The sequence below is a fragment of the Podarcis vaucheri genome, assembly GCF_965113315.1.
Source record: "Podarcis vaucheri genome assembly, chromosome: 5".
Taxonomy (NCBI): Eukaryota; Metazoa; Chordata; class Lepidosauria; order Squamata; family Lacertidae; genus Podarcis; species Podarcis vaucheri.
The window spans coordinates 95,408,300-95,430,591 of record NC_138763.1 but is presented as its reverse complement, the minus strand read 5'-3'; the positions used below and the strand labels follow the sequence as shown (position 1 = coordinate 95,430,591).

The 22,292-nt window shown below is 44.0% G+C and overlaps 1 protein-coding gene and 1 long non-coding RNA gene across 2 annotated transcripts in view; one reads left to right on the top strand and one right to left on the bottom strand.

Moving 5' to 3' along the window:
- COG3 (component of oligomeric golgi complex 3) overlaps positions 1 to 22,292 on the bottom strand; it is a 47,434-nt gene that overhangs the window by 12,113 nt on the left and 13,029 nt on the right. The window contains exons 8-19 of the mRNA XM_082223084.1: positions 20,948 to 21,028; positions 19,880 to 19,923; positions 18,699 to 18,825; positions 17,637 to 17,728; positions 16,189 to 16,328; positions 14,621 to 14,781; positions 13,059 to 13,164; positions 11,111 to 11,235; positions 9,040 to 9,129; positions 7,777 to 7,897; positions 2,475 to 2,563; positions 2,234 to 2,368 (exon numbers count right to left, since the gene is read on the bottom strand). Coding sequence (XP_082079210.1) covers positions 2,234 to 2,368; positions 2,475 to 2,563; positions 7,777 to 7,897; positions 9,040 to 9,129; positions 11,111 to 11,235; positions 13,059 to 13,164; positions 14,621 to 14,781; positions 16,189 to 16,328; positions 17,637 to 17,728; positions 18,699 to 18,825; positions 19,880 to 19,923; positions 20,948 to 21,028 — 1,311 coding nt within the window. The remainder of the gene's footprint in view (positions 1 to 2,233; positions 2,369 to 2,474; positions 2,564 to 7,776; positions 7,898 to 9,039; positions 9,130 to 11,110; positions 11,236 to 13,058; positions 13,165 to 14,620; positions 14,782 to 16,188; positions 16,329 to 17,636; positions 17,729 to 18,698; positions 18,826 to 19,879; positions 19,924 to 20,947; positions 21,029 to 22,292) is intronic.
- Positions 5,628 to 7,038, top strand: LOC309532754. Its single transcript, XR_014220009.1, has 2 exons — positions 5,628 to 5,728; positions 5,761 to 7,038. It is a non-coding gene; the product is annotated as an uncharacterized lncRNA (long non-coding RNA).

Genomic DNA, 22,292 nt, shown 5'->3' with positions numbered 1-22,292 from the left:
ATAACAACCATATAAGATAAGCCAGAATTATTATTCCCATACTGCATCTGGGCTGAGTTATGCAAAGGCCACTAAAGTAATTCTCAACGGAGGCTGAGATTCAAACTTGATGCTTCACAGAAAACTACTAGACTGAACCAGATCTCAGGAGCCACTTGCCAAGAAAATCTAGCTATTAGGGCTTGCAGCTATTAAAACTAGAAGAAGTGGCAATTTCACAATGCTTTTCGGTAGTTATGAAAGAGCGCCCTGGAACCCTTCCAAAGGAAGCAGGTTATAAAAGGCAACTGTTTGGGCTTTCTTCGAACGCCTCTCCCAAAGTCGTATCCAGTCAGAAACTGGAAGAGAATGCAGCGAGGAAAACACAATTTTTCAAAGGCTAAATTGAGACTTGTTTCTGTATCCCCTCCTCCCCTTTAGGGCTCAAAACGAGAAAAGCTGCTGGGGTGAGAGAGATGAGCTAGCTGGCACTCTCATGAGGTTGGAGGAATTTCAATTAGGACTTAACATGTCCAGTTTATACAGGCATAGAAGTAGTAATGTAAAGGTAAAGGGACCCCTGACCATTAGGTCCAGCCGTGACCGACTCTGGGGTTGGGGCGCTCATCTTGCTTTATTGGCCGAGGGAGCCGGCGTACAGCTTCCGGGTCATGTGGCCAGCATGACTAAGCCGCTTCTGGCGAACCAGCGCAGCGCACGGAAACGCTGTTTACCTTCCCGCCGGAGTGGTACCTATTTATCTACTTGCACTTTGACGTGCTTTTGAACTGCTAGGTTGGCAGGAGCTGGGACTGAGCAACGGGAGCTCACCCTGTCACAGGGATTCGAACCGCCGACCTTCTGATCGGCAAGTCCTAGGTTCTGTGGTTTAACCCACAGCGCCACCCGTGTCCCTGCCTATAGAAGTAGTAGTGTCACAGCAAAACAAGCCTTTGGTTTATCTTTATACCCCATTATCACTTACAGGGCTTTTTTCAGCCAGAACTTGCCACGACTCAGTTCCGGCACCTCTCAGGTGGGTGCCGTTGCCATTATAGTCGTACCTTGGTTTTCAAACAGCTTAGTTCTTGAATGTTTTGGCTCCTGAACGCCGTAAACCCGGAAGTGAACTATTTTTGGAAGCCGAACGTCTGATGGGCTGCAGGAGCTTCCTGCAGCCAATCAGAAGCCACGCTTTGGTTTCCAAGCATTTTTGAAGTCGAATAGACTTCCGGAATGGATTCCATTCGACTTCTGAGGCACAACTGTATAAGAGAACAAGGGAGGTGTTCCTTGCGAGTTCTGGCAACTCTTTTTCTAGGCGTGAGCGTTGCCGAAAGGCATCTTAGTACAGCTGACTCGGGACTGCTTGTGTTGATAACATATTGAATGGCATCGGGGTTGCTAAGCCCGTGGCCCTGCAGATGTTGCTGAGCTATAGCTCTCATCATCCGTGAACATTGGGAGGGCCACAGGTTATTCTCCTTTCAGTCAGATATACCAATGTATTCATATAAGGCAACCTACACCCTCATGCAAATTAATTGAAACAAAGCATGTTTTCTATCTTCCTCGTAATCCTGTACTCAAAACAAACACGAAAAGTCAGTTGATCATTATGGAGTCAGAAGCCTGCAGCCAACAGAAGGAATGATGCGCTCGCCACAATATATTGAGGTTCTATGAAAGGGAGTTATTCCAGAGCTGGAAAAGAGGTATACTGGGATATTGCAGCAGGACCTAGCCCCCTGTCACACATTGAAAGTGGTGAAGAAATTCATGACAGAGCAGCAAAATACAGGTACTTGATTGGCCAGGGAATTCTCCAGACGTAAATCCCATTGAGAATTTGTGGGCTATATGCAAAAGTCACCTCCATGCTGTAGGCTGTACGACTATGGAGAAGCTCATTCAGGCGCTGATTGAAGTATTGTACAGGGATCTGAAAATCAACAGTGACTGTTCGAAACTAGTAGACTCCGTGCCAAACCGTGTCCAAATGCTGCTTAAAAATAGCGGAGGTCATATCCGTTACGAATGTACGTATATGTGAGTTTTGTACAATAAACTACATTCTTTGTTTCAATTAATTTGCACAAGGGTGTAGGTATGACATTACAGTTCTCTAATGATTTTGGGATAGATGTTCCCTGTACAATGTCTATGTTCCTTTCTGTCAACAATCTAACCAACATAAATATACCAAACACAGCCATTTAAGATACCAATGGTGCTACCGTAGGATCTCGCACACCTTCGCCAGGAATTCCTCCAGAGGCTCCACAAACTGCTTGGTTTGCTGCTGAATGAACTGCTCACAGGCAAACTTCAAGTGCCGATCGACATCCTTCTTAGAGTCAATATAGTGCTCTCTGATTTCAGGAGTGCCCTGGAACACAGACACAGTAGTTTCTCCCTTTCTCAACTCTTCTGAAATGGCTACACTTCAAAAAATTAGACTTTTTTCAAATGCACCGTTAACAAATGCTCTTTACCTCCAGCAGGAACTGTATCAGCGCATTGTTGCTACTAAGCCTAAAGAAATGTGGAACGGTCATAGGGTTCAGGATTTTAAAGGCAGCATCTGTGGAAACAAAACCGCTTGCATAAAGTTCACATTATTTTAAGGAGTGTTCTGCTTCTGCCCTTGTTCTCCCTTGACCCAAGAATATGAAAACCGTATAGAGTTTTCCATGAATTCTCAAAAATTATCCCATGGATCCTTCATGTGTCTAGAATGTGTACTTTGAATATGCAAATAGGAAGTCTACAAATTGTAATTCCTGTGTGTTTAAAACACAAAGAGATTTATTTGAACCTGATGAATACAGATTTATGTATAATTAGCAATATATTGTTGAGGACTACATTCTTAGCACATCAGCTCATCTATATACTGGTTTCACAAGAACAAAGTAGTTTGCCAATTTTGCATTATTACATAAAATCATACATTCATCTTTCGAAAAGTTTTAAACTGGCCAGTCTCTGCTTCCATTGATATTAAGGTATGGCATTTTATATATACTGTGATTTGCTACTGTTTATGTAGGAAAGCTGATTATTTTTAAAATCTTGTCAATATATTGACTCTGACACCATCTACATAGCTGAGAAGCCCCACTTGCTTTTTGGACACAGACTTACCATATTACCCAGGTCTGGTTATTGGTGACACACTTCCGGGGGGAACGACGACTATTTACCTGTGCCCACTTTGACAAGATGGCAACAACAAGAAGGGAGTCTTTTCAGATCACAATTCCCCCAGAACCTCCATCAAGAGGTCTGAGAGCTAAAAGCAGTTGCAGAGGCTTCAAGGAAGGCAGTAGAAAAACTTTATGGAGTAAAAGTGCTCAAGGATGTTTTAAAGGTCTGATTTTGCTGTATAAACCTGCTTCAAATGTGATTTTATTTTAACTGATGAAAACTAATAAAAATTAATTGGCAAAAATAATAATTGAAACTTCCTTAAAAAATGAGACTAGCACTTTCACTTATATTTTTACTGGAGCTAAATTTATTTGGATTTTGCTCAAAAAAAAACCCCATATTATTTGTTGTCTGAATACTAGATCTTTTGCAGATCTCCTGAAGAACATTTCTGTTTCAAAATGTATCAGCTAATAAATACCCTATAATAATAATCCAGAACAAAACGGAATACAAATACAGTCTAATATAAATAGTTTGGTTATGCAAACGTCGTCTTATTTTTCTAAGCTGCGGATATATACAAAGCAAGTTTTCGTTAGCAAGTAACGAATTCTCTCAGGCTCTCTCTCGCTCTCTCTTAAGTGCAATTCTGTCCATGATAAACAAAAAAACCTTCCCATGGGTTTAATTCACAGTACAATATATGGCAGCTGGGGTCAAGCCCATGGTGTATGAGCATGTTGCCAGAATGCAACCATTTCTATCGCTTAATTCCCATCTTGTCTGTCTACGGCTGCAGTACTGTCAAAAGCTAGCAATCAAATATGAGGATGCTAGACTTTCAGCACTGGCCTCCATTCTCCACTGATAGGGAGAAGAGAGCATCCTAACCCCCCAGACTCTGAAACTCTTATACCCACTAAAGCCAAGGCAGCACTCTGCAAATCAACTGACTGCGCTAGCAGACTAGAACACTTTGGTAGCCTTCAGCCTAGCACCAAACACACCTGCTCAGCTTCCGGTGCCCTCTTTCTTAGAAGATCTCCACCCCCTTTTTCCCCATGGGGGGAAAACCTTTTCAACAGGTTCCCTCGGGTTCACTGCCCTTGACAACTCCAGCCTCCTTCCCCTAAGTCTGGGTGTAGCTGATGTCAGGAACTGGCTGGGCGAAGAGGAGCGGTGGGAGGCAATATCCAGGAAACCCGCCGCAAGGGAAACCCCAGAAGAGGAAGGCTCTGAGTCAGGGGGGTTGGTGGTGGGACACTGAGAAGTCCAAGGGAGAAGATCAGGAGGAGGGGCTGGATGCTGAAAGGGCAACGGGGTTTAGTGAGCAGGAAGAGCCTGTGGGAGGGAGCAGTTCAGACTCAGAGGCTGAAGCAGAGGAGGGTGGTCAAGAGGCTACTGAAGAATCCAGGGAGTCTCCCTCTCCTGCTGAGACAAGCTCTTCTCCTCCCTGGTCTCCAAGAAGATGCTGAATAATGCTTTCACGTGACCAACAATACTTCACTATAACTGTATATTTGCCACTCACTCTCATGCATTTTCAGCTTGGAGGAGGGGGAGACAGGTACGCATTTCGGTTACTTACCACCTTCCATTATTAACTGGCTGGTATAAAATTTTTATTCATCTAATAAATGCTCAGAATAAAATTATATACCAGCCAGCATAGGACACCAGCAGGACATATTTACCCTTTTGCTTGTTAACTAGAAACTACTTAACACGACAGAGGTCTCATCCATGTTCAGCTGCAATGAGTAGAATTGTTAGTTATAAGAGCAAGTTTGTTCAAAGCAAGATAGTAGCATATTAGCAGACAAGCAACGTAACTGCTTCAAACTACAGAGACAGAACAGATAGAAGGTATTTCTAATCCCCATTCATTGGCTCATAGGCAATAACATTTTGAGGCTTCAAGTATTCCTTCCTTTTCTTACCTCGCCTCCATTTTCCCACTTGCTTTAAAATGTATTTGCAAGAATAATACACACCTTGGCGTATTCTTTTCTTTGTACATTTTGTCCAAGTGACATTTGATAAGCACATTTGTTTTAATTATACAATGCAAATAGCTTTCGCAGTCAATTTTCTAAGTAAAAAAAAAAAAGAGCTTCCTAATTTGTTCTAGGCAAGTACAGTGGTGCCCCGCAAGACGAATGCCTTGCAAGATGGAAAACTCGCTAGACGAAAGAGTTTTCCGTTTTGGAGGTGCTTCGCAAAACGAATCTCCTATGGGGTTGCTTCGCAAGACGAAAATGTCTTGCGAGTTCCTGCGGGGGTTTTTTCCTTTCCCCCCCCCCTTTTTCTAAGCCGATAAGCTGCTTATCCGCTTATCTGCTAAGCCGATAAGCCGCTAGAAGCCGCTAGAAGCCGCTAATAGCGCTAATCCGCTAATCCGTCAATGGGCTTGCTTCGCAAGACAAAAAAACCGCTAGACGAAGAGACTCACAGAACGGATTATTTTCGTCTTGCGAGGCACCACTGTAATTTTTGTGCGCTTTAAGCTTCAATCATTAAACAAAGCAAAGCTCATCTGCAGAAGGAAATGGAATAGAAAACTCAAATTTACCGTAAATTTTATTTCTCATCAGTGGAGACTCACAGAATCACAGAATTGTAGAGTTGGAAGGGACCCTAGGAGTCATTTAGTCCAACCCCCTGCAATACAGGAATCACCCAAGGCAGATGGCAATCCATGCTCTGCTTAAAAACCTCCAAGCTAAGTTAAGAGGGTACCCAGAGTGCCAAAGAATTGAAGAACTGTAGATGCTGGCAGCAGAGTCCCCCTCACCTAGCTTGAGGAAAGTCCCCTTTCAACCAACCTTTTTTAAAAACAACAACACAGGAATGAAAGACTCTCTTTCCACCATCACAAAGTGCTGGGGAAATAAGGAAGAAGAAAAAGGTCCAAAATAGCCTGAAAGCTGAAGCTGGGAGAAACTCCACCATCTAAAGAGGTGGTTCCTCCACAAAAGAGGAGAATAGGATGCTTAATCTGCAGAAGCCCTGCCTCAAGAGAAAGGCAATAACTCACTCTGGGTACCCTCCTCCACCATCAGAGAAGAGACTGTACAGTACGAAGCTTACTAGATACTTAGCTTTTCTAAAAACCTACTCATTTCTAAAGCCTCTGGACATAGCAGGGACCACACCTGATAATCCTGCACCAAGTCTGCTGAAGCCAAAGACCCAGTTCCTCTGCTTTCAGAAGATGGCACAGAATGCTACCAGCTGCAAAGGGTTAGAGCAGGATGCCATAGCAATCAGCAGCCAGCAGCAACCCTCCCCTTATATTGGCACCTGCCTGCTGACTCTGTCCCTTGGTGGAGCACACTAACAGAAAAAACATTGTGTGAATGGAAAGCAGGATGTCCAAGTACCATTTTTAAAAGATAAGAGTTAGGAGGATTTGAGTTTAGCTTTTTTTAAAAGAAAACCACCCGAACTGATGTGAAGGAATACTAAAGGCTTTTTGGGAACTTTCCCATCCGGCCCTCAAAAGAAAGGCTGAGCTCAAGTTAGTTCAATGCAAGAGAATGCACAGGAGCATGCAGGCGATTGCAGGTGAACATAAACAAACAGAGGGACAAACAACAGGCTGCATGGAAAAGCTGTTCTTGGACCTCCCGCACTTTTTCTTTTACATAAAATTAGCCACGTCTTTCTGCACCCTGAATTGCTTCAGGCCAGTAGCATTGGGAGGTTTCGAGTCTTTTCTTCCTGCACCACTTCCCTGATTGAAATCGCCACCAAAAAGATAAATTACAAACTATAAATTATAAACAGATAGAAACATTGGCAGGAGTATTGTAACAACCTGCAGTTTTATAAGAGTCTATATTGAAAGAAGATGAATAAATGAGCAAATTAAGTTAATTTGGTTATGCAGAAGATATTAAATAATAATATAATATAATAATAATTTATTATTTATACCCCGCCCATCTGGCTGGGCTTCCCCAGCCACTCTGGGCGGCTTCCAAAAGAATATTAAAATACTATAATACACCAAACATTAAAAGCTTCCCGAAACAGGGCTGCCTTCAGATGTCTTCTAAAAGCCTGGTAGTTGTTGTTCTCTTTGACATCTGGTGGGAGGGCGTTCCACAGGGCGGGCACCACTACCGAGAAGGCCCTCTGCCTGGTTCCCTGCAACTTGGCTTCTCGCAGTGAGGGAACCGCCAGAAGGCCCTCGGCGCTGGACCTCAGTGTCGGGGTAGAACGATGGGGGTGGAGACGCAGAAAGAGGGGGATGGAAGTCAAGTTTTTGAAATGTCAAAATGATTGTAAAACCACTGAAATGTACTAAATGTATACTGAAATGTATAAACCTGAAAAGTATGAATGAATGAAAGAAATCGCCACTAAAAAGATAATAGCAACTTTAATAGCAACTTTCAGAATGGGTCGATTTTGATCAGGGATACGGTGCAAGAGCTAAACCCCCTTCCTCCAAATGTCGCTGCCCTGATCCAATTTGAGGGGTGCCTGTGGTTGCTTTTAAAGAAAGAAAAAGATATTGGGAGACCTGGTAACGGCTCTCCGATGCAACATGTAGCTTGGCCCTCAACCCCCATGGCTGGCACATCGGAGGAGGGGCAAACCCACTCAGACTGACCAGTCAGCACAATGCAGTACCTCTAGTTTTCTTAAGGTCCAGGGAAATTTCCTTAATGGTGAATTCAGTGTGGAAAGGAGCTATTTGTTCACGAAGAATCAAAAGATGTTTGATTAAGAAAAGCTGTCCGTCAACCTGGGTCTAAATGGTAACAAAAAATTAATGCAAAAAATAAAGAGAAAAGGGATAGACACTGGTCAACCGGTTGTCCACTTATAAAAAAGCAATTTCATACCCTTTGTATCCTAGGATACCTACCTACTTCCCATTAAACCATATGCACATCTCTTAAAAACATGCTCTAGAGAGGCAGCTATTCATATGCACCATTGCTTAAAAGAGGGCAGAGAGATCGCTGCAAAAGTAGGTGGAGTCCCTAACAGCATTACGCATGTTTGGATTCTTTTGCCATTGAATTGTTCTATTTTTGAATCGTCACATGCAAATTTGTAAGCACCTACATTTTAAGTCTGAAGGGACGGCAGGTGGCGCTGTGGGTTAAACCACAGAGCCTAGGACTTGCCGATCAGAAGGTCGGCGGTTCAAATCCCCGCGACAGGGTGAGCTCCCGTTGCTCGCTCCCTGCTCCTGCCAACCCAGCAATTCGAAAGCACGTCAAAGTGCAAGTAGATAAATAGGTACCACTCTGGCGGGAAAGTAAATGGTGTTTCCGTGCGCTGCTCTGGTTCGCCAGAAGTGGCTTCGTCATGCTGGCCACATGACCCGGAAGCTGTACACCAGCTCCCTCGGCCAGTAAAGCGAGATGAGCACTGCAACCCCAGAGTCGGTCACAACTGGACCTAATGGTCAGGGGTCCCTTTACCTTTACCTTTATATTTTAAGTCATTTCAGCTAATTTATACTGCTGAATGAAAAACATCACCATGCTATCAAATATGCTTTTTCTTCAGTTTCCCCCCTCTTTCAGTTACCCCGCACATATACTTTCTTGACAATCTCAATCACCACCAGAAACATCCCACATCTCCACCTGTCTTTGTTTTTTAATAAAGAAAAAAATTAGTCACTGTTCTTTCCGCATTTGAATGAAATAGAGGCTAGGCTAGGCTTATGCACCTTCCCATTGGCATACAGAATTCAGATATCCTAAGGAAAAATGGAAGTACATGCACTTCAACTATTTGTTAAAATAGTCTCAAATTTGGTGCAGTGCACTCCTAGGAAAAGTTTATAGAGACCCTCTTTATATGAAAACATTACACATTAGCAGTATGAAAACCTGTATTATTACATCCCTCCAACACAAAAGAACATTACCCAACCTTGTTTTTAGAAATGGAATCTGCCGCTGTTAGCAAAGACTGTATGCAGGCAGATAAGGCCTCCTGCGATAATCCTTGGAAGACTGCCCTCTGGAGAGGAAAAAGAATGCAAATGTTCATAAAGGTCAGGCCTTTGAGGAAGGTCATCTAAAGCTGGCACCCTCAATTTGCAAATTTAAGCACTATCATCCCATGCTTCATTTGTATTTCCCCTCAGTTCCTCAAGACACCAGATTTAGAAAAAATAATACAGCCACAATTTATGCAATACCTGAAACATACAGTGGTGCCTCGCAAGACGAAAAGAATCCGTTCCGTGATTCTCTTCGTCTAGCGGTTTTTTCGTCTTGCGAAGCAAGCCCATTGACGGATTAGAGGATTAGCGCTATTAGCGGCTTTTAGCGTCTTATCAGCTTATCGGATTAGCTGATAAGCGGCTTAGCGTTTTGCGAAGCACCTCCAAAACGGAAAACTCTTTCGTCTAGCGAGTTTTCCGTCTTGCGAGGCATTCGTCTTGCGGGGCACCACTGTAATGACTCCAAGAAGGTATTGAGAACTTCAAAATTTATTACATGGGTGGATCCAGTGCTTCCCCCCCCCCAAAAAAAAATGTTTAGGAGTACTCTCATTTTCCCACTCATATTGAAATACTGCCCCTCAATGAGGCCAAACTTTGATTCACAAAATGTTTAGGGGTGTGTGTACCCCTGCCTCCCCAAAAAGGACTGGATGCAGCCACAAAAAGAGGCATTTAACACAAATGGAGTCATGCTCATCATTCATTCTCAAAGGAAGTCACAGAATGTGTCTGATCTTGTTTGTGAACAGGGGTGTTGCAAATCTGGGTGATCTGGGAGAGCCAGCGATTTAATGCTATTTTGTCTATTCACTGCAGCCATTCTGAAAGACCTTCCAACACCCCAAACAAGGCTGTTTTAATCGCAAGCTTCCACAACATTTCAGGTACAATGTTACTGGAAGAGTAAGCAGGTATATATTATGTTTTAAAACAAAGCTGCATAGGCTAATTTAAAGACAGTGGGCCAGGATTCAACTAACCAGGCAAGCTAGAAGAAACCAATGCAAGTGTTTTCAGTAGCGAAACAGGATTTCTGCACCTCTCCTCCCCCTGTGTGCCCCCCCACCTCCCACAATCTGCTCTGGAGGGTCAGGAGAACGCTCAGAACAGAGCACAGAGGAAGGATAAATGCTTGCACTGGTCAAATACTAAGAAAAGTGTGAATTTCTCCAACAGCGGCACATATGACCAAAGCCCACATATAATGACTACCATATTTTTCGCTCTATAGGGCACACGGACCATAGGGCGCACCTAGATTTTAGGGGGGGAAATAAAGGGGGGATTATTCCCCCCCCCCAGTGCCAAAGAGCAAAGAAGCCAAGACAGCAAGTGGGATAGATCCCGCTCGCTGTCCTGGCTTCATTTTTAGCTGCGGGGCTAGGGCGGGGGAAGCCCAAGCTTCCCCCGACCCCAGAACAGTTGCCTGAAGCCCAGGGTGAGCAGTGGGAGTTGGCGCTGCGCTCCCCGGGCTTCAGGCTGCAGGCTGCTATCCGCAAGCCTTTGGAGCCCGGAGGGAGCTCCCGCCGGGCTCCGAAGGCTTGTGGATAGCTTCCTGAAGCCTGGAGAGTGAGAGGGGTCGGTGCGCACAGACCCCCCTCGCTCTCCAGGCTTCAGCGAAAGCCTGCATTCGCCCCATAAGACGCACCCACATTTCCCCTTCATTTTTGGAGGGAGAAAAGTGCGTCCTATAGAGCGAAAAATACGGTAGTTAATCATGGTTAAAACCAACAGGAACGAGATTGTGCATCGCCTCCACCCCAACCCCTCACTTCTGGAGCACAAATTTCAATTGTGCATTATGATCTTTACTGGTATTGACTGCTAAGGTTATAGAGCTTCTTTTGTATAGAGTTTCTTTGGAGTTTTCTATGGGTCCTGCTAAATCAGGATTTAAAACAAGGTCTCCAGCCGTGAAGGTAAAACAAAGCCATCTTGGTTAGCAGCCACTGACAGCCTTATTTTCCAGGCTAGACATAATTCTATACCTACATCAATGCATCTGTAAAGCTTGGAGAGGCACACAAGCGTTCTTCTCACAGTAGGGTACCACATCCCATGCAGATCTGCGGGTGAAATTGTAGCATGCAGTCTAGGATGGCAGGATTCCAATGGATCTGGAACACAAAGAGCACATTCAAGGCTTGCTACTACAGAACTTAATATGCAATGATAATCTTTATGGTAATCAATTACAGACATGCCCCCCCTTACTATCAAAAAGGGGTGTCTTTAGGTTGACGCATTTGCACTTTGTATTGTAACAGTTTGCACCTGACAGCTGCGGTTGGCAGCCTTGATATCCAATACAGCATCAGAGAACATAATATAGAAGTACCTTGGGTTACATACGCTTCATGTTACATACGCTTCAGGTTACACACTCCGCTAACCCAGAAATAGTGCTTCAGGTTAAGAACTTTGCTTCAGGATGAGAACAGAAATTGTGCTCTGGAGGCGCAGCGGCAGCAGGAGGCCCCATTAGCTAAAGTGGTGCTTCAGGTTAAGAACAGTTTCAGGTTAAGAACGGACCTCCAGAACAAATTAAGTACTTAACCCGAGGTACCACTGTACAGTATCAGAAAGTATACTATTGGGAAGTGTCTCCCTTGGGTTGACAAGAAAGGCTTCCAGCAAAACCACCAAGAGAAGACATTTCCTCTCAGGTCCGAGACCAAGCCTGGAACGTGGTAGGCCGTCTTAGGCAAGTGAAAAGCAAGATATGAAAACACAAGGAAAAACATTCAATAGTACAAAAGCACTAAAGAGAGAGAAAAGAACCATTAGGAGATTCCACCGGACTCAGAATGTCTAAATTGGATGCTGATAGTTCAGACATCCAGGAATACTATTTGCCACTGACTCCTGCTTCCCTTAGGGACATGGGTGGTGCTGTGGGTTAAACCACAGAGCCTAGGATTTGCCGATCAGAAGGCTGGTGGTTCGAATCCCAGCGACGGGGTGAGCTCCCATTGCTCGGTCCCTGTTCCTGCCAACTTAGCAGTTCGAAAGCATGTCAAAGTGCAAGTACATAAATAGGTACCACTCCGGCGGGAAGGTAAACGGCGTTTCCGTGTGGTGCTCTGGTTCACCAGAAGCGGCTTAGTCATGCTGGCCACATGACCCGGAAGCTGTACGCCGGCTCCCTCGACCAATAAAGCGAGATGAGCGCCGCAACCCCAGAGTCGGTCACAACTGGACCTAATGTTCAGGGGTCCCTTTACCTTTACCTGCTTCCCTTGCTATCTTAACATGGATAGGGAGACTGTCCCAACACGAAAAGCAGGCAAGTCAGTCTCCTCAGACCCTAATACAGCAATTTTGGGGATGTGTGACAATAGATCTCCCCCTTGCTTGGGTACCAGCAATGTGAGGAGTGTTTCTGCCGAGATTTATTTATGTATTTATTTATTAATTCAGTACTGACTGAACCAGTTCAATTTTTTTATTCATACTTGATCCATCGCACTAATCTGCACTGAATGGATAATCACTTTGTGGGTTCCAAGCTTTGAGGGGAAAGGGAGTGTAAGTGAGTCAAGGGACTTAATGTGCATCTTTTGTTTTGTTGTGTTGTGTAAAAAAAGATACCCCCAGGAAGTAAAGACTGCCCCAGGACTACTGGATAACGTCTTCATGATTCCACAGCTAGGCCGAAACCAAGAAATCTATCTTGTCATGCCTCTTTGCAACCCCTTTGTAATAGGAATCATGACCAAAAAAACCTTTCAGAATATAACAGCCACAAGTAATTACAACTACAGGTTCAAGAATGATATTTAAAATACCCAAAAGCTGGTCCTTGTTAAAATATAAAATACTTCATTTTATGTTTGTTTCTCTCTTGAGAGCTCTCCAAATACTGAAAAGCCATAAGCAAATACAGTTGTCATTATTAGCATGTTTTTACAAGTACAAATTACTTCAAATAACCACACACCATTTTTTACCACACTGCAGTTCTCCGAATCTTCCAGCTTCATATCTGAAAAAGAAGGATCTGCAGGCAACTTTCTCTCTTCGTCTTTTAGACTTTGGGCAATTTGCTACCAGGAAAAGCAAAACAAAAAAAAATTTAAATTATTATATTTCCATCATAGAATTTCCCACTGATCTGCAAGAGAACAATGCATAGTCCAACTCCTCAGGAGGAAAGGGGGGGGGAATGCTACAACTGACACATCACGGCAGTTATGGGGGGGGGGGACCTATTGGAAAGTGGAGTCAAGTATCACATAGTTTCTGTTTCGACTGGAAAATCAGTCCTGCATTTCCCATAAGTTCCGCAAGGGTCTGGGTGTCTAAGAAGCCACATCATTGCAGTTGGGTTTGCTTGCCAAATTAACAAGCCTCTGGCAAATGAGAAAGTTCACCTTGAAATATTTTCTCCCACCTTTCATGTTTTTTATTTAGATGTGTGTCAGAAACGATAATCTGTTTACCGGTTAATTATTCCACCACCGGTGTGCCACATAGTGGTCCAGTCAATGGGTGCTCTCCATCCGATTTAGGCAGGCTATTTAGAATACTGTATTTTTCGCCCTATAGGACGCACTTTTTCCCCTCCAAAAATGAAGGGGAAATGTGTGTGTGTCCTATGGGGCGAACACACCGACCCCTCTTGCTCTCCAGGCTTCAGGAAGCTATCTGCAAGCCTTGGGAGATCCGCGGGAGTTCCCGTCGGGCTCCCAAGGCTTGCGGATATTAGCCTGCATCCTGAAGCCTGGGGCGCGCTGCACAGTTCCCCAACCTGGTTTGGAGGCTGGCAGTGGGGAGAAGCGCGCTTCTCCCCATTGCCAGCCCCACAAGCTTGGGGGACAGCGGGGAGGCGCAGCGCCGCCATCCTGCTGTTCCCCGACCTGGTTTGGAGGCTGTGACTGGACCTAATGTTCAGGGGTCCCTTTACTTTTATCTAGTCGTCCAGACACTGGGTCTTTACAGAGCACTCCTCCAATTGCACAGTGAGGGAACCTGTATTGTCTGGATTTAGGATAACTATATGCTTTGAACTACCCTTCTACTGAAGGCTGCTTCAATGGACACCTTTACATTTCATTCCTAATGCTTGGTGAAGCTATTGAAGAAAAACCAGGAAGGCCTTGTGCATCTCCTAGACATATTATCTTCATCTGGTTGCCCAGAATGTAGGAGCTCCCCTAAAGGCATGTCTTTGGATTTCACCAGGTGGTATAAACATAAAGACATCAAAGAGCTCTGCTGTATCAGGCAGGTCAAAGGCCCACCTAGTCCAGGATCCTATTCTTACAGTGGTCAACCAGATAGCTATGTGATGCCCCAAAGGTGGGCAAAAGCACTCTCTCCATTTGCAACTCCAGCAATGGGTCCGGAGAGCCATGAAGTGGAGGCAGTACATAGCCATTGTAGCTAGCAGCCATTGACAGACCAATGCGCCACAGCTGGGGCACAGTTTGGGAACTCCTAGCTTAGTTGAATGCAAGGGGTTTTGCCTGTTCAGAATCAGACAAACACATGGACCCTTACCGCCATCATTTCCAGCTTAGCAGGATAGGCAAGATCACCCGGGGCCGGTTTGTAGCCTATAATGTCAGTCTGAATGTAGATATGCGTTCTGTAGACCAGACGCTCTTGAACATCCTCCAACATCTGCCTAACTCCAGCAGCAAATGCAGCCAGCTGGTCCACTGTTAGAAAAAGGCACAAAATTAAAGGCATTAATTTCTCCTCACTGAACTTCACTGATTATGGCTAAAGGCTTAACAATTAGAGTTGGTCAAATCATCGAAAGAGGTGTTGAAATTTTGGGAGGTTGGGCAGTTACAACGGAATGGTCTCGGTGGTGGGGTGCACATTTTTATTCTTATTTATTTATGATTATTACTTTGCCAAAAAAATATTATGAATGAATGAAAAAAACAATTAGTGTTGTTGTTTTTAAAATTCCTATACCACCCTTCATCCGAGGATCACAGGGCGGTTTACAATATAAAAACACAAAAATGCATAACATAGTAAAAGAACAATTAATAATAACTCCCCCCCCCATGCTGCATAATTATAGTTGTGAATGCACAGGTGTTATAATACTGTATAATAATTTCTATCCAGATTAAAATCATTATGGATTTTCAGCTTTACAATTCACACTTTAATGTAAAGACAGTTTGATTTTGGCTGCTGCAAATCCAACCCCATCTATGCAACTGCTGAAATACACTTTAAGCGAGAAACAAGAGACACAAAATAAAAACTCGTTGTCTTTCTTGGACACCAGAAATTAGGCCTGATTTCCAAAATCAGAATTCACTGGACAAAAATGTTTGGCAGCGGGAGACCCCATTAGCTAAAGTGGTACCTCAGGTTAAGAACGGTTTCAGGTTAAGAATGGACCTCTGGAACGAATTAAGTTCGTAACCAGAGGTACCACTGTACCTAGTCATAAACAACATTATAATCAAATAGTTCTAGGAAAAGGGTGTCTGGGTGATAAAATGCGTTCACCTGAAATATAGGTACATTATCTACTTGACATCAGAAGGCAGTTTTGCTAGAAATACTGTGCACCTTGTAAACTTCAGCACATCTGAACACTTGCAGATGGTAAGCAAACAAACTGGAACTCAATGCACATAATAAACGAGGGAGAAATGAATCACATCAGCTTAGGCTACTGAAAGTCCCTGCCCTCCATATTCGTTTTGCCATGTGGAAATTTCCTTTGGAGCAGATCCCCTGTAAGCCTCCACCCCATCCAAGCAAAAGTAGTTGCCTAACTTCTCCTTCTATTCCGCTGCTAATATCAGCTCACATTTCGACTGTGCATGAACTCACTGACTGTTTCCAAGAGCTCACTTTACTTGATTTTGGGCACTGGACTGTTTACTTCCAACTGCATAATTTAATGGAACCTGGCCACTGTAAAATCGGATTACAACGTTGGACGTTTCAATTTAAGAGATGTGTGTTAAGTTGAAAAGGCACCGGTGGTAAATCCTATATATTCTAAAGCACATGCCATTCCAGTCTGTTAAAAAGATACGTTCTAACTTTTGATCAAGCATTTGGTTTCGAAATCTTAATTTTCCAGTTACCGTTGTTTTGCACGTGATCTTCAAGCATTTCATTTTTGAGAATCCCACAGAGCTCAGACAAAGTTTCTAGGTGAATTACATGGATGATCAGTGGGCGCAAGACATCATATAATGACAGGCATAACTTCTCCAAAAGTTCACTGTAAGACAGAAAAACAAATCCAGTATGGACTATAAAAGATTGTGTAAACTGACACATGCATCTCTTATGACAGTAGAAAACGACATGCTAAACCAACATCACTTACAATCTGGGCCATGCCATGACTATCACTAATATCAGGAGAACTTGATCTTTTGCTTCACATCAAATGCTGTCAACCAGTACTAACAATTGTTTAAAAAGCCATATAAGCAGCTAAAACATTTTCATTTATTGATTCATTACATTAGCTTAAGTATTGTTAAAAACTCTGGCATCAGCCTACTTGACTAATAGATTAAAATTTATATGACTGACTGATCAAGTCTGCAATTAATGTTTTGTTTTCAGATGATGTAAGCAACATTATACAAGGCAGGAAACTTGGAAAAGGCATTCCATGCTATGAGACTGAAGAGTTTTCGACACCGATCCAAATATTTCAAAAAGCAACAGAGCAGGAACACTCTTTTTTTTACAATAGAAGACACGCAGCCAGCTGAGCTATATTAGGAGCCAAAGAACAGAAACCCACACAAAAGTACATTCAGCAAAAACAATCCTGATGGCTAGTCAAATCCCCATACTTTGGACCCGATCCACACTTAGGCACAGAAATCAATAGGACTTGAATTGCAACTAAGTTAAGTCCCATTGATTTCAGTGGATCTACTGACTACTGTAAGCACGACTAAGTCCAGATTCAACCCTTTATGACAGGCATAGGCAAACTCCGGCCCTCCAGATGTTTTCGAACTACAATTCCCATCATCCCTAGCTAACAGGACCAGTGGCCAGGGATGATGGGAATTGTAGTCTCAAATCATCTGGGGGCTGGAATTTGCCTATGCCTGCTTTATGAGTTAGAACAACTGCTGCACATTGTATCTTCAGTGTTCCTAACTGCAGGGAGGTTTTTGAGGTATATCCAACAGAACGAGCTTAAGACAGGGTTTCCCAAACTTGGGTCTCCAGCTGCTTTTTTGGACTACAACTCCCACCATCCCTAGCTAGCAGGATGAGTAGTCAGGGATGATGGGAAATGTAGTCCAAAAGCAGACGGAGACCCAAGTTTGGGAAACCCTGGCTTAGAACATTCCTCAGACCCTTAGAACCCTCTGAAGACTGTTGTGAGCATTTATAGAAGCCCACATGTTGGGGGACATGGGAGCAGGACCTGCAGTTGCCCCCCACCCCCGCCCCAAGATTATGCTTGCATGCTGAAGCAAATGCACGAACAAGAGTTCGAGACATCCTTATGTGAACAGTGTCGTGCAACAAAAGCGATGTCACGTGTGATACCCACTCCAGTTTGGGTGTTGGTTTTGTGAAGAACTCATCAAACAGCTGGTGTTCATCTTGGCACACATGGACCATAAAAGCACAGCCACTTCGTACCTGAAATGAGAGTAAGCAAAAGGGCAGCCCGTGTGTATTTAGAAAGAAAGATGCAAATGATGCAAGTATTTAAGTTTAGTAAACGCTATTTATATCTGTGATGGTCCAAAACACACTTCCGGCAACTCCCTGTTTAGACTGTGCATCAGTGGGACGTGTGTAAGTCCATCCTGCTTCCGGCAGTGCCAAGAACGGCCTTTAATTTAAAAAGCAATCATACGGCCGCGAGAGTTTTAGTAGCACAAGGATGGAAGACTGAAGAAACCCCAACTAAAGAATTATGGCAAGAAAAATTGATGGACTACGCAGAACTGGCAAAACTGACATACAAGCTACGGGACAAGGATAACTGTGACTTTAAAGATGAATGGGAACCCTTTACAAAGTATTTGAAGACGCAACAAAGTGAACTGGACTCCTTGGCTGGTTCTTGAATAAACCTTCACAAACTTTTTATTGATAATTATTACTTAAATAGTTTGAGGATCTATACAACTGTGTAACATGCAGAAAACAGCATTTTTAGAGAAATCAAAGACTGGAACTGAGGGAAGTCGGGGGTGGGGGTGGGTGGGTTCTGTGGGGGAAGGGAGGAAAAAAGGGGGGAAATAAGGATGATATGTTTCTAGATAATATGTTTTGTTTTAATTTTGGGGGGGGATGTATTTTTTTAAAAAAAGCAATCATACAATCTCTTGCAGCACCTTTGGGCAATTTTGATTTCATTAGCTTAGGAACACTGGGAGACAGGGACAATTTTATTTTCTTTATAACAGGTTATTTTGATATGCAGAAACGGCTGCAAAGCAGACTGATCTCCAGGAGGAAGGTGAGAAGCCAGTCGTTTGCACTGAAAGCTGGCTGGGGCGGAAATGCGTTATTAAATATTTAGCAAACGCTGCTGATTTTCTAATGAATTCGAAAGGAATCCAAGGTTCAAGAAAATGCAAGTTCACACAAAGCCTCTTACCAGAGCACAATGATCTCTGCTGTTTCGGTTAGTTAATTCTGTCACAGTGCTAGTAATACTAGGCCCTAATAAGAGCTCCCTCTGATCAAGGTAGCACTGATGGATTTCGTTTAGCAGTTGCCGGTACCTAGACAAAGAGCAGAGTTAGGAAGCATCCGCCTACACAGGAAGGTTTAATCTTAGAGCTAATTACCTATTGCTGCTTTAGGTAGTAAAAACTTATGCATTCTTATCACTGATATGACAAATTTGTGTCTGGGAGGTATCCATTTAGACTGCGAGTGTGGTTTTCTTTAACACTATAAGACGAACTTCCCACATCTCTCTAGAGCAGGGTTTCCCAAACTTGGGTCTCCTGCTGTTTTTGGACTCCCACCATCCCTGACCACTGGGGCTGATGGGAATTGTAGTCCAACAACAGCAGGAGACCCAAGTTTGGGAAACCCTGCTCTAGAGCAATGTGCCACAAGGGACTGCAGGGGTCTTATTCCTTTTATAAAAAGGTAAAGGGACCCCTGACCATTAGGTCCAGTCGTGACTGACTCTAGGGTTGCGGCGCTCATCTCGCTTTATTGGCCAAGGGAGCCGGCGTACAGCTTCCGGGTCATGTGGCCAGCATGACTAAGCCACTTCTGGCGAACCAGAGCAGCTCACGGAAACACTGTTTACCTTCCCTATTTATCTACTTGCACTTTGACGTGCTTTCGAACTGCTAGGTTGGCAGGAGCAGGGACCAAGCAATGGGAGCTCACCCTGTAGCGGGGATTCGAACCGCCAACCTTCTAATTGGCAAGCCCTAGGCTCTGTGGTTTAACCTACAGCGCCACCCGCGTCCCTTATTCCTTTTATACTTGCATTTTAAAAAAATACATTTCGGTAGATGAAGCTTGTCGTGCAGGCGTGAGGAAACTGACGCATACTGAAATTTCCTCTTCAATTATTAAATATACAGAAGATTGATCTACCTTTGTCCTTGGCCACCTTCTCTCTTTCTGTCCCCCAAAAAGAAAAACCTACTCTAAGTAAAAAAGAAAATGGTGATTCTACTGTTACAACACACCTTATGCTGGCCCCCGACATATCAGAGGAAGACTAAATCGACTTAATATTACTGCATCAGACTCAATATTTTCAAGTACAAAACACAATCCTTGCCATTGACTTAGTTTCTGCATACTCACTCTGGCATCTTCTCAGACCGCTGCTCTATCTGCTCAATAAGTGTCTAAGGAAACAAGAAGAAAAAATTTGAGAGCATTCTGATGCTTCCCTACACAGGGATATTAGAAACATTCAAGTACAGTGGTACCTCTAGTTACAAACTTAATTCGTTCCGCAGGTCCGTTCTTAACCTGAAACTGTTCTTAACTAGAGGCGTGCTTTCGCTAATGAATAGCTTTCGCTATTGCTGCCACTGCACCACCAGCACAGATTTCCATTCTCATCCTGGGGCAAAGTTCTCAACTCGAGGTAACTCTTCCAGGTTTGTGGAGTTTGTAACCTGAAGCGTTTGTAACCTGAGGTGTTTGTAACTCGAGGTACCACTGTAGTCAGTCTGTTGGCCGTTTTCCCTTTTCTAAAGAACCTGCAGCACACAATGAATATGAGAGTACAGTGGCAGCTCAGGTTAAGTACTTAATTCGTTCTGGAGGTCTGTTCTTAACCTGAAACTGTTCTTAACCTGAAGCACCACTTTAGCTAATGGGGCCTCCTGCTGCTGCCGCGCCGCCAGAGCACGATTTCTGTTCTTATCCTGAAGCAAAGTTCTTAACCTGAAGCACTATTTCTGGGTTAGCGGAGTGTGTAACCTGAAGCGTATGTAACCTGGAGCATATGTAACCCGAGGTACCACTGTAATTCATACTTCTATAGGCTTCTTCCAAACCATAGGCACACACAATAGTATCCTCAAGAACTGGATCAGGGATTTGAAGAATACAAGCAATGTTGTAGTGAACATATGTGTAAGATATTACATTGTTACACTGTAAGTGTTTCCCAAACTTGGGTCTCCAGCTGTTTTGGGACTACAATTCCCATCTTCTTTGAGCACTGGTCTTGCTAGCTAGGGATGATGGGAGTTGTAGTCCAAAAACAGCTGAAGACCCAAGTTTGGGAAACCCTGCAGCATTATACGTGTTTGCGCATGATTCAATAGTGTACTGTATAACAAAGAAAATTCCACAACCCCTTCACTTATGAGCCTATCTTTGAGTACCTCTTCCATCTACCATACTTTGGGAACTTACTCTGACTTTGGGTGCAGCAGCTCTGAACTTCACATAAAATAACGTGAAGGCATTGTCTGAATTTGGTACAACTGAAGGGTCCTGAAAGAAAAAAGAGAGAAAGCAATGTCATTCGCAATATGAACTTACTAAACAATAAACTGTTACACAGTGACTGCAAAGACTCCATACACTGTAAAGGTAAAGGGACCCCTGACCATTAGGTCCAGTCGTGACCGACTCTAGGGTTGTGGCGCTCATCTCGCTTTATTGGCCGAGGGAGCCAGTGTACAGCTTCCGGGTCATGTGGCCAGCATGACTAAGCCGCTTCTGGGGAACCAGAGCAGCGCACGGAAATGCCATTTACCTTCCCGCCGGAGCAGTACCTATTTATCTACTTGCACTTCGTGCTTTTGAACTGCTAGGTTGGCAGGAGCAGGGACCGAGCAACGGGAGCTCACCCCATCACGGGGATTCGAACCGCCAACCTTCTGATCAGCAAGCCCTAGGCTCTGTGGTTTAACCCACAGCGCCACCCGCGTCCTTCCATACACTGTACTGCCATGCATATAACTAGATGCCACTGGGAAAGGAGGACACAGAAGTTGTAAACTGTGCACCCAAGGAAAATATAAGTGGCACGCAGACCTCTTCAGAAAAACTGTCAGCATTGCCCTAGAGCCAGTGCGCCGACTGGACTCATGTACCTCAACCCCGACTGGGCTAGGCGAGCTGGGTAGCACCGCCAGAGACCTCCTTTCTCACAGGAACAGGTCACAGTGCTGTGGACTCACAGCTTAGAGCTGAGAGCACCGGATTCACTGTCTCAATAATACAGTCGTTGCGCAGCAGAGTTTTGCAGAGTCTTGCAGAGTATAAACCACTCGGAGAGCAGCTCTGTAAAATATCTTCCTTTTATTCTATAACTACAACTATGATACAAAACTATATACAGAGCTGAATATTCTAAGCATAAATCAATGCTACACTGAGAGTCTGCAGCTGCTCTTAGCAGCAATCTTATCTCTAGGATCTCCAACACTCTCACTCTCTCCGATACACTGACTGACTGACTCTCTCTCACACACACAGATATGTTGCTGGGCAGAATAAGTAGATAGGCAGGACACGCCTCCTCTTCTCTGGAGAGTCAGCAGAGACCATCAGGAGATGATCAGGAGATTCTTGGGTATGGGAGGGGAAAGGAGGACACAGAAGTTGTAAACTGTGCACCCAAGGAAAATATAAGTAGCATGCAGACCTCTTCAGAAAAACAGCCCTCTAGGCAGCCTCCCCATCCAGGTTTAATTTGTGAAATTCGCATCCTTCTCGTTTGGGAAATTCACATCCATTCCAGGCAGCTGTG